This window comes from Nerophis lumbriciformis, linkage group LG28 (genome assembly GCF_033978685.3).
Source record: "Nerophis lumbriciformis linkage group LG28, RoL_Nlum_v2.1, whole genome shotgun sequence".
NCBI lineage: Eukaryota > Metazoa > Chordata > Actinopteri > Syngnathiformes > Syngnathidae > Nerophis > Nerophis lumbriciformis.
The window spans coordinates 223244-240384 of NC_084575.2; the positions used below are offsets into that span (position 1 = coordinate 223244).

General features: G+C 39.2%; 1 protein-coding gene and 2 non-coding genes across 7 annotated transcripts in view; 1 reads left to right on the top strand and 2 right to left on the bottom strand.

Moving 5' to 3' along the window:
- Nucleotides 1-17141, bottom strand: part of LOC140680196 (uncharacterized) — a 104035-nt gene that overhangs the window by 14971 nt on the left and 71923 nt on the right. For 2 of the 5 annotated variants that reach the window (XM_072916631.1, XM_072916630.1), the window contains 2 exons: nucleotides 9919-10149; nucleotides 3626-3886 (listed from right to left, as the gene is read on the bottom strand). In XM_072916631.1, coding sequence (XP_072772732.1) covers nucleotides 3626-3886; nucleotides 9919-10149 — 492 coding nt within the window. Of the gene's footprint in view, nucleotides 1-3625; nucleotides 3887-9918; nucleotides 10150-11125; nucleotides 11663-17141 lie in introns of those variants that run through there. The other 3 variants (XM_072916634.1, XM_072916632.1, XM_072916633.1) reach the window with 3 other exon arrangements.
- On the bottom strand, nucleotides 12190-12308 carry LOC133571211 (5S ribosomal RNA). Its single transcript, XR_012051428.1, has one exon. It is a non-coding gene; the product is annotated as a 5S ribosomal RNA (ribosomal RNA).
- LOC133571194 (5S ribosomal RNA) lies at nucleotides 13648-13766 on the top strand. The gene has a single exon (XR_009810350.1). It is a non-coding gene; the product is annotated as a 5S ribosomal RNA (ribosomal RNA).

The following is a 17141-nucleotide window of genomic DNA, read 5'->3' on the forward strand; positions in this document are numbered from 1 at the left end:
ATATATATGGTGTATCGTGACGTAGACTAAACATATCCACATATATATGGTGTATCGTGACGTGGCCTAAACATATCCAAATATATGGTGTATCGTAAAGTGGCCTAAACATATCCACATATATATGGTGTATCGTGACGTAGACTAAACATATCCACATATATATGGTGTATCGTGACATGGCCTAAACATATCCACATATATATGGTGTATCGTGACATGAACTAAACATATCCACATATATATGGTGTGTGGTGACATGGACTAAACATATCCACATATATATGGTGTATCGTGACATGGCCTAAACATATCCACATGTATATGGTGTATCGTGACATGGCCTAAACATATCCACATATATATGGTGTATCGTGACATGGCCTAAACATATCCACATATATATGGTGTATCGTGACATGGCCTAAACATATCCACATATATATGGTGTATCGTGACATGGACTAAACATATCCACATATATATGGTGTATGGTGACATGGCCTAAACATATCCACATATATATGGTGTATCGTGACATGGACTAAACATATCCACATATATATGGTGTATCGCGACATGGCCTAAACATATCCACATATATATGGTGTATCGTGACGTGGCCTAAACATATCCAAATATATGGTGTATCGTAAAGTGGCCTAAACATATCCACATATATATGGTGTATCGTGACGTGGACTAAACATATCCACATATATATGGTGTATCGTGACATGGCCTAAACATATCCACATATATATGGTGTATCGTGACATGGACTAAACATATCCACATATATATGGTGTATGGTGACATGGACTAAACATATCCACATATATATGGTGTATCGTGACATGGCCTAAACATATCCACATGTATATGGTGTATCGTGACATGGCCTAAACATATCCACATATACAGTATATGATGTATGGTGACATGGCCTAAACATATCCACATATATATGGTGTATCGTGTCATGGCCTAAACATATCCACATATATATGGTGTATCGTGACATGGCCCAAACATATCCACATATATATGGTGTATCGTGACATGGACTAAACATATCCACATATATATGGTGTATCGTGACATGGACTAAACATATCCACATGTATATGGTGTATCGTGACATGGCCTAAACATATCCGCATATATATGGTGTATCGTGACATGGACTAAACATATCCACATATATATGGTGTATCGCGACATGGCCTAAACATATCCACATATATATGGTGTATCGCGACATGGCCTAAACATATCCACATATATATGGTGTATCGTGACATGAACTAAACATATCCACATATATATGGTGTGTGGTGACATGGACTAAACATATCCACATATATATGGTGTATCGTGACATGGCCTAAACATATCCACATGTATATGGTGTATCGTGACATGGCCTAAACATATCCACATATATATGGTGTATCGTGACATGGCCTAAACATATCCACATATATATGGTGTATGGTGACATGGCCTAAACATATCCACATATATATGGTGTATCGTGACATGGACTAAACATATCCACATATATATGGTGTATCGTGACATGGACTAAACATATCCACATATATATGGTGTATGGTGACATGGCCTAAACATATCCACATATATATGGTGTATCGTGACATGGACTAAACATATCCACATATATATGGTGTATCGCGACATGGCCTAAACATATCCACATATATATGGTGTATCGTGACGTGGCCTAAACATATCCAAATATATGGTGTATCGTAAAGTGGCCTAAACATATCCACATATATATGGTGTATCGTGACGTAGACTAAACATATCCACATATATATGGTGTATCGTGACATGGCCTAAACATATCCACATATATATGGTGTATCGTGACATGAACTAAACATATCCACATATATATGGTGTGTGGTGACATGGACTAAACATATCCACATATATATGGTGTATCGTGACATGGCCTAAACATATCCACATGTATATGGTGTATCGTGACATGGCCTAAACATATCCACATATATATGGTGTATCGTGACATGGCCTAAACATATCCACATATATATGGTGTATCGTGACATGGCCTAAACATATCCACATATATATGGTGTATCGTGACATGGACTAAACATATCCACATATATATGGTGTATGGTGACATGGCCTAAACATATCCACATATATATGGTGTATCGTGACATGGACTAAACATATCCACATATATATGGTGTATCGCGACATGGCCTAAACATATCCACATATATATGGTGTATCGTGACGTGGCCTAAACATATCCAAATATATGGTGTATCGTAAAGTGGCCTAAACATATCCACATATATATGGTGTATCGTGACGTGGACTAAACATATCCACATATATATGGTGTATCGTGACATGGCCTAAACATATCCACATATATATGGTGTATCGTGACATGGACTAAACATATCCACATATATATGGTGTATGGTGACATGGACTAAACATATCCACATATATATGGTGTATCGTGACATGGCCTAAACATATCCACATGTATATGGTGTATCGTGACATGGCCTAAACATATCCACATATATATGGTGTATCGTGACATGGCCTAAACATATCCACATATATATGGTGTATCGTGACATGGACTAAACATATCCACATATATATGGTGTATGGTGACATGGCCTAAACATATCCACATATATATGGTGTATCGTGACATGGACTAAACATATCCACATATATATGGTGTATCGCGACATGGCCTAAACATATCCACATATATATGGTGTATCGTGACGTGGCCTAAACATATCCAAATATATGGTGTATCGTAAAGTGGCCTAAACATATCCACATATATATGGTGTATGGTGACGTGGCCTAAACATATCCACATATATATGGTGTATCGTGACATGGCCTAAACATATCCACATATATATGGTGTATCGTGACATGGACTAAACATATCCACATATATATGGTGTATGGTGACATGGACTAAACATATCCACATATATATGGTGTATCGTGACATGGCCTAAACATATCCACATATATATGGTGTATCGTGACATGGCCTGAACATATCCACATATATATGATGTATGGTGACATGGACTAAACATATCCACATATATATGGTGTATGGTGACATGGCCTAAACATATCCACATATATATGGTGTATGGTGACATGGCCTGAATATATCCACATATATATGGTGTATGGTGACATGGCCTAAACATATCCACATATATATGGTGCATCGTGACATGGCCTGAATATATCCACATATATATGGTGTATCGTGACATGACCTAAGCATATCCACATATTAATAAAAGGCCATATCGCTTGGCCCTTGTTGTAATGTGATTTTTTTTGTTTTCATATACCCACCATCATGTCTTTTATAATGACTGTGAATGATAGAAAAATTCCCCCCAAAAGTGCAGTTACCCTCTCAATTCCAATGATTAGATTTAAGACTTGAAGTGTATGAGCATGAAGTGATGAAGCCTACTTGGATGAGTCTTCTAAGACAAAGTGAACAGTCCAGTTGTGATGGATTGAATGCCCTGAGAATAAAATATGTGCTTACTTGGACTGTCATGAAGCTGTGAGGACTCAAGTGCTTTGTCTTCATGCTCTTCAGTCTTCACAGAGACAACAGTCAGTGGAAACTTGCTGACATCATCCTCCTCCTGCCCTACAACACACTCTCCCTCCTCTTCCTCCTTCATGTGTGGATCCTCCTCTTCCTCTTTCATATGGGTGGGCTGTGAATCCTCCTCTTCCTCTTTAATGTAGGTGGGCTGTGGATCATCTTCTTCCTCTTTAATGTGAAGGGGCTGTTGAACGTCTGTTGGGTAAATAAGTAAATAAGATAAAGAGAGAATAGAAATAGTTTGGGACTGACACTGTTAACACAATGACAATATATGTGTTATTTCGTGTGTTGTGTTAAAAGTGTGTATCAAAACAACCAATAAAAACACGGGAAACACTTCCTTTTGTCCCAGCCACTAAAATTAATTCAAAAGTGAGTACAAAAACAGACTTGGAAATTTGATGAGGAGACAGTTTTTTTTTATAAGTACAAGGCAGCATTGATTGAGGCATTCTTAACTTTACACTCACTGATAAATAAATGATAAATGATAAATGATAAATGGGTTGTACTTGTATAGCGCTTTTCTACCTTCAAGGTACTCAAAGCGCATTGACATTACTTCCACATTTACCCATTCACACACACATTCACACACTGATGGAGGGAGCTGCCATGCAAGGCGCTAACCAGCACCCATCAGGAGCAAGGGTGAAGTGTCTTGCTCAGGACACAACGGACATGACGAAGTTGGTACTAGGTGGGGATTGAACCAGGGACCCTCGGGTTGCGCATGGCCACTCTCTCACTGCGCCACGCCGTCCCTTGGCGTGGCGCAGTGGGATAAAAATTGTATAAATATTTTATTCTGTATACGGTCTATGACACCTAAACTTTATCTCTAAACTTAACCATAATTTGTGGTGCAGAATGACGTCTGGGTCTCAAGATAGTTCCACATGTCTAGGAATGCCACCGACGGATAATCCTTGATATTACTCAACAAATATTTAGGGATCTATTTCGTTTCATAATTAGATTTTTTTTCTCGTGTCTGCTTTTTGCAGAAAGAACTCGGCCAGGCCTGTTTAAACTATTTTTAGATGGGGGGTCACATGGAGAAAGATCTACTCCAAGTTGGCCGGACTGGTAAAATTACGGCAAGATAACGTAAAAATTAAGACAACTGCAGATTGTTTTCTTTGTTTAAAAATAAAACAAACACATTCTGAAAATGTACAAAACATAATGTTTTTTTTTACATACAATAGTATCCTATCTTTAGTTGTCCTTTTTTACACTTTCAGAATCAATTATGTGATAATATTCATCAGTCAACTCATTGGTGTTCATTTTCAATCTATCAAGATAAATAGATAATATCAAAATCAAATTACAGGATGACATTGATGTAGTTTGCTCATTTTCCCCGACTGGTGCGCTAACATCATGTGTTTTTGTTGTGTTTTACATATGTAGCATCATCTACAAAGAATTGCTATTGCGACATCTAGAGGACACATTTAGAACAGCAGTTTCTTTCATTCAAAAATTCCGACTCATTTTTGTACTTAGCCAACTCATCCCGTCTCATTCACTCATTCACACACTGATGGCGGGATCTGCCATGCAAGGCGCTTACCACGACTCATCAGGAGCAAGGGTGAAGTGTCCTGCTCAAGGACACAACAGACGTGACTAGGTTGGTAGAAGGTGGGGATTGAACCAGGAACCCTCAGGCACGGCCACTCTACCAACCGGGCCACTAGCCTTCCACCATCGACCTGCCTGCTAGCCTTCCACCATTGACCTGCCTGCTAGCCTTCCACCATAAACCTGCCTACCAGCCTTCCACCATCGACCTGCCTCCTAGCCTTCCACCATCGACCTGCCTGCTAGCCTTCCATCATCGACCTGCCTGCTAGCCTTCCACCATCGGCCTGTCTATCAGCCTTCCACCATCGGCCTGCCTGCTAGCCTTCCACCGTCGACCTGCCTGCTAGCCTTCCACCGTCGACCTGCCTACTAGCCTTCCATCGACCTGCTGTTTGCCTCCAGCCATTGGCTTCGTCTACGGTCTTCCACCCGTTGGCCTTGGTTGCTAGTCTTTAGCCCAGTCTGCTAACATCTTCAAAAGTGGTAAAACAAGTGGAACTTCTCTTCTCACTATGTCACAAATTATTATATTGTGTTTTATACTTTTGTGTGGTTTAACTGGTGCCCCAAATGGGTCTGGTCACCCCACTCACGGGCTATGCTACTTCAGGATGACAACTTTGATAATTTGACATTTCATCATAGTGGCAGTTACAAAATAACCCCGGCCTTATCTCAGTTGAAGATTTCTGTGACTTTGGACAAAACAAAATGGCTGCATACTATGGTAGAGTCCATTCATTCATATTGTTTCCTTGTTTTGAGAGATCACGTCAACATTACTGCATCCTCCCCTATTGTGAGCACTTACTTTCACAGATTAAAGACCGACTCAAAAGATGGTAACTTTAAGCGCAAATGTTTAGTTATATTATTGTTATTGCTCTCAGGAAATGTTGAGACTAATCCAGGCCCTGATACACCTACACAATGTTTTATACCTGCAGATTTTAAAACTAGATCTGGTTTTGGGATTATTCACATCAATGTTCGGAGTTTACTCCCTAAACTGGATATGATAAAGATCTGGATAAACTCAACAAATGCTGATATTGTAGTCTTATCTGAAACTTGGCTTAAACAATCTGTGCTTGATAAAGATATTTACATTCATGGCTATAATGTCTATCGTACTGACCGACAAAGAAAAGGTGGTGGAGTGGCCATAAATATTAAGCAGAGGTTTGATGTTAAATTAGTGCTCTCTGAAACAGTAAGTAAAGAACTTGAACTGTTAGCACTTGAAATCGAATTAGCTAGAAATCACCACATTATGGTAGTGGGGTGTTATAGGCCTCCATCTGCCCCTAGTAATTCACTATCTACTCTTGTAATGCTTCTGTCTCAACTGAAATACAATGAAATAGTGATTTAAACTGGGACTGGCTCACATCTGTGTCTGACTCCTTGAAAACACAGTGAGAATCTCTAAATTTAACACAATTAATTAACTCAGCTACAAGACCTAATCCTAAATGCCCTCAAAAAGCTACACTCATTGACTTAATTCCAACAAATATGCCCTTTAAATGTGTTGCATCTGGTGTTTTCCCTAATGATGTGAGTGATCATTGTGTGATTGCAGTAGTGCGAGACACAAGGATTCCTAAAAGCAAGCCTCGTCTTCTTGAAAAACATAATATGAAATTATTTGAGACGCAAGCTTTTTTACATGACTTGCATCTTTTTAATTGGGATAGAATTGCTCTTTTTGATAATGTTGAACTGGCTTGGAAAGATTTTCACGAAAACTGCTTGAGTATAGTGAACAAACATGCCCCTTTTAGAAAATGTAGGGTTAAAGGACGTGACAATCAGTGGTTTACATCGGACCTGTCAGATGTATTGCATGAGCGTAATGCTGCTTGGGCCAGGGCACGCAAGTCAGGGTTAGAAGCAGAGTGGTTGAATTTTAGACAATTCAGAAATCAATTTACCTCTCTCCTTTGGAAAGTCAAATCAGAATTTTATTTCTCCACAACAACTGAAAACCTCAAACACCCAAAGAAGTTTTGGAAAATCATCAAATCTTTGTCAGCCTGCTGTAATTCAGTCAATCTCCCACCTAGTATACTTGTTGATGGTGTCAGAGTAAGTGACAGAAGAGAAATGGGTAGTAATTATAATAATCATTTTATTTCCTCTGGTTTTCTCTATAATTCTGACAACTTTACTGAAGTTCCGCTAACTCCGGAAAGAACCGTTGAAAATACCCAGGTTTTTAACTTTACGCCCTTTACCACAACAGAGGTCATGAGGGCTCTAAAACAACTTAAACCTAGAAAGCCAGCTGGCTCAGATAAGTTGGAGCCGCTCTTCCTAAAGTTGGCAAATGAAATTATAGCTGGACCACTGACTCACATTTTTAACCTTACCGGTACTCTAATTTCAAATGAAATCCCCTTGGATTGGAAATCTGCCCTTGTAATCCCCCTATTAAAAGGAGGTGACCCTAGTAATCTAAATAATTACAGACCGAGCTCTAAACTCTCTGTTCTGGCAAAAGTGCTTGAATCCCTTATCAGTGAACAGATAAAAGACTTTTTGGACACAAACTTTATTCTGTCACCATTTCAGTAAGGTTTTGGCAGAAATCACAGTACTGTTACTGCTGCTATGAAGTTTATAAATGATGTAACTGAAGCTCTTGACAAGAAGCAGTGCTGTCTGTCCCTCTTTATTGACTTTCCAAAGGCATTTGATACTGTTGATCATGTCATTTTAATCAAACGTCTTTCAGCTATTGGTTTTTCTCAGCAAGCAGTTGGATGGTTTGCAAATGACCTCACAAGTAGAACTCAGGCTGTTCAGATAGAAGGTTCCTTCTCGGACGTACTGCAAGTGGAAAAGGGTGTCCCTCAAGGTTCTGTGTTGTGCCCATTATTAATTAATAATTAATAATCTTGGACAGAATATTCCGAACTCAACTTTCCATTTCTATGCTGATGATACTGTCATATACTGCACAGCACCCACTCCTGCTGAGGCCTTTAAATATCTACAACATGCATTTGACAGAGTACAAGAACAACTTTGCTATCTTCAACTGCTTTTAAATGCAGAGAAAACAAAGTGTATTTCTTTACCACATCAAAAACTGTAAGATCAGCACTGTGTGAGAACATTTGAACAAGAAATGGGCAACAAATTGTGTTGGTATCTGCTTTTAAATATTTAGGATTTTTAATTGATGACCACTTGAGTTTTAAGGAGCACATACAGTATGTTGTAAAAATAAACTGAAACTATTACTGGGATTTTATTATAGAAACAAGTCTTGCTTTTCTTTTACTGTGAAACAGAAATTGGTGGAAACAACCTTTTTACCTGTTATTGACTATGGAGATGTGTTGTACATGAATGCTACTGCTGGTTGTCTCCACAAGCTGGATAGTGTGTACCACGGGGCACCGAGATTCATCACCAACTTACTCACCATTGTGTGTTATACTCAATGGTTAACTTACTCACCATTGTGTTTTATACTCAATGGTTAACTTACTCACCATTGTGTGTTATACTCAATGGTTAACTGGACATCTTTATGTGCTCGACGCCTCAATCATTGGTACGTGTTCATCTACAAAACCATTCTGGGTATCACCCCATCTTATCTGTCTTGTCTTTTAACAAAGAAACAAGGAAGTCACAATCTTCTTTCAATGAATGTTCTGCAATTTGCCGTCCCCAAAGTAAGAACTGAACTGGGCAAGAAAGCATTTAGGTTTTCAGCAGCGAAGGCTTGGAATAACCTACAATCCAATATTCAACTTCAAACCCTTGTTACATTGAATGAGTTTAAAGCTTCTGTGAAAGGATTGCAGTCTACCTTGTCTATATGCACATGTGTTATGTCAGCAAGTTTTAATGTTGTAAATGTCATGTTTTATGTGTTGTTTACTGTTTTTAATGTAACCTTGCTGCTGACCTCTTGGCCAGGTCTCCCTTGGAAAAGAGATCTTTGATCTCAATGGGATTTTTACCAGGTTAAATAAAGACAAAAAACAAACAAACAAAAAAAACAGCTGTTTATGTGAAGTCTTAAAGAAGTCAACTATGTGCGCAGTGCAAGGTGAAATGCAGTTATGTCATCTTCTTGTCAATAACACACACATCACACTTTTGCGTGTGGTTGCTTCCTTATTTGTCATTATTCAAAGCTGATTTTAATGTGTAGCAGCGGCAGCTGAACTCAATGTGACAACGTGTCATAGTTACGTCAGTCAGCCGGAATTAAAAAGACAAATAGTTGTGTCGTTAGTCCAGAATCTTCACGGTCCTCATGGACGTCATGATTAGGAACCAGCACTAAAAAAATGGTACTTGGTATACATCCCTAATCTTCACCACTAAACCTTTGAAATATGCTGACATATGTGCTGCTAAAGATAAATAAACAGTAGCCATATTGAATGTTTGCCTTCATTTGACCACGCGAGGTAAGGAGGACGGCCTCTAGGTCACATGGTTACACCCCAGCAATTACACTGTTGATGATTGATGAGCATTCATTTTTAAATGGTGGTGTAAAAAAGCAAGTATATCTCCATCTTTAGTCATAAATGTGGCCCCCGGATGAACATGTGTCACAAACATTGTATTAGATGATATGTGGATGTTGTGCTTACTTGGACTGTGATGAAGCTGTGAGGACTCAGGTGCTTTGTATTCATGCTCTTCAGTCTTCACAGAGACAACAGTCAGTGGAAACTTGCTGACATCATCCTCCTCCTGCCCTACAACACACTCTCCCTCCTCTTCCTCTTTCATGTGTGAGGGCTGTGGATCCTCTGAAGTGAAACTGTCCCCCTGCAGATGAGGGAGACATTCTTCTTGGTGTCCAATCAGCTGATGGATGTCTACAGGACACAAACAAAACACATTTTAACTCCTACATGCTAAATATTAAATCATACATGAAATATAGGGCTGTGGCTATTGAAAATGTTATTAATCAAGTGTTGTACTGGAAATGTTTTCGATTAATCGAGTAACTGGATAAAATAGTGTTGCTTGGTTAAAGACAAATTTAAGAGACTTTAAGACATTTCACTTAATAATGAACGGCCAATTGGTTTGAGATGGTATGAGATCAAGATGTCATCTTTAGATCAGGCTTTGATCTTTCCACAATCACTGCCACATTAAAAAGTTAAAGTACCATCGATTGTCACACACACACTCGGTGTGGCCAGATTGTTCTCTGCATTTGAACCATCACCCTTGATCACCCCCTGGAAGGTGAGTGGAGCAGTGAGCAGCAGCAGTGGCCGCGCCCGGGAATCATTTTTATGGTGATTTAACCCCCAATTCCAACCCTTGATGCTGAGTGCCATTTTTATAGTCTTTGGTATGACTCAGTCGGGGTTTGAACTCACAACCTACCCATCTCAGGACGGACACTCTAACCACTAGGCCACTGAGTAGGTGGATGTAGCAGGTGTTGTAGTAGGTTAATAATATGAAGGAAATAACAGGTCAGTATAGCTTTTACACACATAAATAACTTGTTAAACCTGCCAGCTAGCAGGCTAGGTTTACAGCATCAGTTACCATGGTAACTGACTCTGACTTTGTCTTACCTTTCTTATTTATATACTCAGGAGTTTGCACTTAACCTGCTCTCTGGAATATTCCCCCGGTGACTGTGTGAGTTTTGTGTAAACATGTTGATACACTTTGTTACAAACTGAGAGGAACATCAACCTCTCATAAATATTGTGTGTCTGAACATCCTCACATGACAATTCATCTTCCTATAGACAATCTATTGAAGAAAAGTGTTAATAATAAATATAAAGTTAGTAAAGATGTGAGAGTAAGAAGTAAACAAACCTGTTGTGTGTAACACAACTTGATGTTTTTCATGTTGTCGCTCCTTCTCCTCTTTTGTTGGACAAAGTTCCTCCTCGTACTCTGCTATGGTTCTTTCGCACATTTTCACACAATCACAACACTTTACACTCACACTTGATCTCTGCTTAGCGATGTGTTTTCATCACTTCCGCCTCTCTTTGTTAGCAGCTAACAAGCTAAACTAACTAGCAAGCTACGCTAGCTCTAGAAGCATCAAAGTGCGCTCAGACTAATATACAAACAGTTATTATGACTCTATTTAATAGAGTGTAATAAAGGACATATATGTGTACATGGACGCACAGATTAAGAACACTGAACTGTGACGACTGCAATAACGTCTTCACCGTCAGACGCCATCTTGCTTTATCCTCGCCCTGTTTGCTTCGCGCGCAGTCTTGTCAGATCTCGCGAGAGAAACAATTAACCAGCGCTTTTCCAGATGTCGCGAGAGAAACAAGTACAAGACAGCTCTTTTCCAGGTCTCGCGAGAGAAACGATTAACCAGCTCTTTTCCTGATCTCGCGAGAGAAACAAGTACAAACCAGCTCTTTTCCAGATCTCGCGAGAGAAACAAGTAACCAGCTCTTTCCCCTCCACCCCCAGTACAACTATTTCAACATTCTGAAAATAAAAATAAACTTTTACATTTTCAAAACAAAGACATACAACTTATTTTGGTAAATAAACAGTAGCTTATATGACCCCTTTAAATGATAAGTTGCCTGATCAGAGCGAGACGAGTCGTGGCTCCTCAGCTTCATGCAGGACGGAGTGGTAGGAGGCGTGGGCGAGGTTGACTGACTGCAAAAGACCACACCATTATTTTTAAATCAATCTAAATATTGCTCTAGTTGGTATTTGTGTTTGAAATCCTGTTGTAAAGGTTTGTACCTTCAACTGTAGTTGTAAATATTAAGTGGAATTGTATTATAATAACCGAATATATTCCCTTATTTTGGAATAGTTGCAATTAAAGCAATACATGAATCACAACAGCTGTAGTCTCAGCACTTTGTAGCGCCCTCTGGCGTGAGTGTAAAAGCTTACAGCACCTGGTATTCCCAGGCGGTCTCCCATCCAAGTACTAACCAGGCCCGACCCTGCTTAGTTTCCGAGATCGGACGAGATCGGGCGTGTTCAGGGTAGTATGGCCGTAAGCCGAAAGACGAGGTAAAATCAACCTTTTTAAATGGAACTCTTACAGACGGGATGGGAGAAAATGACTAATTATCTAAGAGTCTGTCGCGCATGCGTACACTAATGTGCTTTTTCTGTCTGTGTGATTGTCTTCCTTTGCTACGGCGGTCAAGTTGCTTTCACGGTGGATATTTGCCTCCGGAGCTCCAGCGGAAGCTCCCCCTCACTGTGCCCACACTGCTCTCTCATGCTGCGGGGAGATTGCAGGAGAGGTGCCGCTCTCAACACTACTTTATGCTTAGGGACCGTCAATAAATTACTATTGTCTTCGAAGATGTATATCTGCTACATCAAAACACTGATTCATCTAAAAGGAGGTCAAATAAATAGTCCTACATTTTTAATATCGTTCCTGATTTTATAATTTAAATATTTTTTTAATGTAAACAATAATTATTTGTTTTAAAAGCCTCCATGTCATCATGCAACGTAGTAACCAAATTCCACTGTTTTATTTTAAAATAGGATCAAAAACATTTTGATATTAAAAACAAATGTTTCTTTTCAATAGATTCCTGGTCATATGACCTAAAATCCCAAATTCACTTGATATTTGAAGTGTTTTCTCGAATGTGTTTCACACCTTTTTGTTTTAAAATGTAAGTTTAATTAGATTTTATATAAATTTGTAATATTGAAAACCATGGTTTCATTTTTAGCTCCCGCAACAACTACGACTATCCAACATAAAACCAACTTGACTCTCATTTGGAGCTAAAAAAATGTTGATAATTTTCTGTATAAGACTTATCATGCACATGATCTTTATTAAAAAACTTTTTTTTAATAAAACCCTATTTTAAAATAAAAGGGTGTGCGTTACACTAAAAGGTTAGCATGACTAATAAGTGGAATTAGGTTACTAAATTGTATGACATGGAGACTATTGGGAAAATATCCTTATTTTTTTATATTAAACATGGATATATATATGTTAGAATTATGAAATAATGGGCATGCACAATAAGGAGGTATGACTAATATATTTACCTTCTTTTAGATGAATCAGTGTTTTGATGTAGCAGATATACATTTTTCAAGACAATAGTGATTTATTGACGGTCCCTAAGCATAAAGCAGTGTTGAGAGCTGTGATGAGGTGGCATCTGAATGCAGCTGGGATAGACTCCAGCACCCCCTGCCACCCCAAAAGAGACAATGGATGGAGAGCTGCACCTCACACAGCCAGAAAAAGCACATTAGTGTACGCATGCGCGCCAGGCTCTAAGATAAATAATAATTGTCTCTCACCCCGTCTGTAAGAGTTACATTTAAAAAGGTTGGTTTTACCTCGTCTTTCGGCTTACGGCCATACTACCCTGAACACGTCCGATCTCGTCCGATCTCGGAAGCTAAGCAGGGTCGGGCCTGGTTAGTACTTGGATGGGAGACCGCCTGGGAATACCAAGTGCTGTAAGCTTTTACACTCACGCCAGAGGGCGCTGTTTCTCACTTCCTGCAAAAAAAACAAACAATGGTTTTTATTTCACTTTCAGTTTTACAAAAACACATGTCATTTTATAAATTCACCAGTCACGGATAGTCCGTCAATATGTTCAACATCAGTTTGGCTGTTACTGCAATATAACAATATAACAATGTATCGTAATTAATACACAATATGAGAATGTGTGCTGTATAAATGAATGAATGAATGAATTACTTAATTTAATTAGAACACAACAGGAGCAGTAAATATGCAGGGATTACCTAAACTGATGTGTTGTGTTAATTTAGCAATATTAAAAGTGTCATATGTAGAATTTGCATGTCAAGTGATCATTAAATGTCTCTGATATGTCAAAAGGCGTTAATAAATCATGTTCTTTTCCAATACCTCTATAACTGATAACAGTAGTTCAGCTGGGATATGCTCACTTCATAATTAGATTAAAAGCCCCGGAATCTTGTTATTGTTTTCATTTCCATGTCCCGCCCTCTACCGTTTGACCAACTAGAAAGTCTGTGAGTGTGTCACATCCAGGTTGCCAGTTACACACCGTCATCTTCGTCTGGCTACTGCCACTGGTAAAGTTACTAAACATGTCAGACCTTAGTCAATCTAAAAGGCCTCGTTACCATTTTCAACTTATTCATGACAAAGCCAGGAACAAAATGAGGATTTGTATCAGGGATGACTTTGAAAGATGGAGACAATTGAAGGCGGAGAAGATTTTTTCATCTGATGCCAAACTTCCTAATTTCCTCCTTGAAAGGTAAGTCAGGCATTTACCTTTTCTTATTACTTGTAATAAATGGAAATGGACATTTGGTATGTAAACTATATTGTCCAATACAGTCTATGATCTTGTCTAACAAAGCTAGTATGTTCATGCAACCAATGCTTAGTGTGATGGTGCTCAGCTCCTAGTGTAATGCTTAGCATGCTAGCCCGGTCAATGACACATCCACATATAAGCTAACGGGGGAAATATTATGCCTGTTATCCTGTATGTCCATGTGTATTTGAACTGACAAGGTAAAATATATTTTCGACAAATAAAAGCTATGTGGATATGTGTAGTGTCTGTGCCTATTTCCTTCTCAACATGCTGATAGGCTGAGGAAATGTGTTCCAACATTAGCACGGCTGTCATCATGGCAATGTGGAAGGTATGGAGACAGACACATCACATGATCAAATAATTCCTCATTGGTGTAGCCTATAGACACACCTTAGTAAAATGTCTCTTTAGTTTTGGGCGTACATTAGACTGCTAAGCATGCTCTGCTTATTTTCACCAGTAGAACCTTTGCTAGTGTTGGTTGTAGTTTGTTCTAGTCTTGGTTTTCTGATAGTACTGACAACAACCATATGGTTGCTCTTTGTTGTGATATTGTGCGCAGGCATGATTGCACTTCTTCCTGAAAATAGCCTAATTCTGTGTAAAATGTGTTGGTTAGAGATTTGTTATTGACAAAATGCTTGTCTATTCAGCATTTATGGTCCCAGCACCTCAACCCTTAGTAAGAGGCAGTGGAAGTTGGAAGTTCCTTGGAGTGGCCCAGTCCATGGAGCTGGATTCGGCTGCGTATCTGGCAACCTCAGTCAGGGAGAGAGGAGGGGGACTACAGAATTTTGACTGTGATTGCAGTACCATTTCTGGCTACATTATTACATATGGCACCTTTAAAAAAAAAGCATGCATGTCAGCTTTATGTTAGTAGTTGGGGTGCATGATAAATATTGTACAGATAATTATCAATGTATATATATTTCTTATTAGCTCCAATTGAGAGTTAATTCGGTTTTATGTTGGACATTCGTAGTTGTAGCGGGAGGTTGAAAAGTAACCATGGTTATCAATATCACAAATGTATTATAAAATCCATCCATTCATCCATTTTCTACTGCTTGTCCCTCCAATTAAACTTACATTTTAAAACAAAAAGGCATGAATGACACTAGAGAAAAGCACTTAAAATTTTAAGTGAATTTAGTATTTTAAGTGACTTAGGAATTTTTTAAAAAGAAACCAAGATTTTTAATATGCAAATGTTTTTTTTAAATAAAATCCTATTTTAAAAAAAAGGGTGTATATTATATAAAACTGGATATCCATCCATCAAATTTCTACCGCTTATTCCCTTCGGGTTCACGGGGGCGCTGGAGCCTATCTCAGCTACAATCGGGCGGAAGGCGGGGTACACCCTGGACAAGTCGCCACCTCATCACAGGGCCAACACAGATAGACAGACAACATTCACACTCACTGGATATGAATGATAAAAGTAGGAAATAATGGGCGTGCACGTTAGCACGTTATTAAGGAGGTAGGACTATTTATTTGACCTCCTTTTAGATGAATCAGTGTTTTGATGTAGCAGATATACGTTTTTCAAGACAATAGTAATTTATTGATGGTCCCTAAGCATAAAGTAGTGTTGAGAGCGGCACCTCTCCTGCAATCTCCCCGCAGCATGAGAGAGCAGTGTGGGCAGGGACTCTGCCTCCATCATTGCCCCAGTCATCACACACATAATAAACCTCTCAATTTCACAAGGCCAAGTACCAAAAGATTTTAAGATAGCAAGAGTAACTCCCCTCTTTAAAAAAAGGAAGCAAATTGGAACCTGGCAACTACCGACCTGTTTCTATTCTCAGTTCCATTTCGAAAGTAATGGAAAAAATAGTTTATGAACAGGTCGATAGTTACCTTGCCACTAATAAACTCATGTACAAATTACAATCCGGCTTCAGAACTAACCACTCCACTGACACATGCCTTCACTATCTGACTTCAGAACTAACCATTCCACTGACACATGCCTTCTCTATCTGACTTCAGAACTAACCATTCCACTGACACATGCCTTCTCTATCTGACTTCAGAACTAACCACACCACTGACACATGCCTTCTCTATCTGACTTCAGAACTAACCACTCCACTGACACATGCCTTCTCTATCTGACTGACCACATCAAACATGAGGTGGACGTGGGCATGGTCATGCTGGACCTTCAGAAGGCCTTTGACACCGTTGACCACGCTATACTGTTGGATAAGCTCAGAGCAATCGGATTTGATAAAACCTCATCGAGCTGGATGCAATCTTACTTGGAGGGGAGGGAACAGGTGGTTGAGTTGAACGGCACCGTGTCCCGTCCCCCCCCCCCCTCCCAGTAAGCTGTGGAGTCCCCCAAGGCAGTATATTAGGGCCTTTACTGTTCCTAATATACATAAACGACATGTCATCAGCATGCGACTGTGAATTGTTTTTGTTTGCGGATGACTCGGCCCTGCTGGTATCCGGCAAGGACAAGTCACAGGTGGAGAAAATCCTCAGTGCTG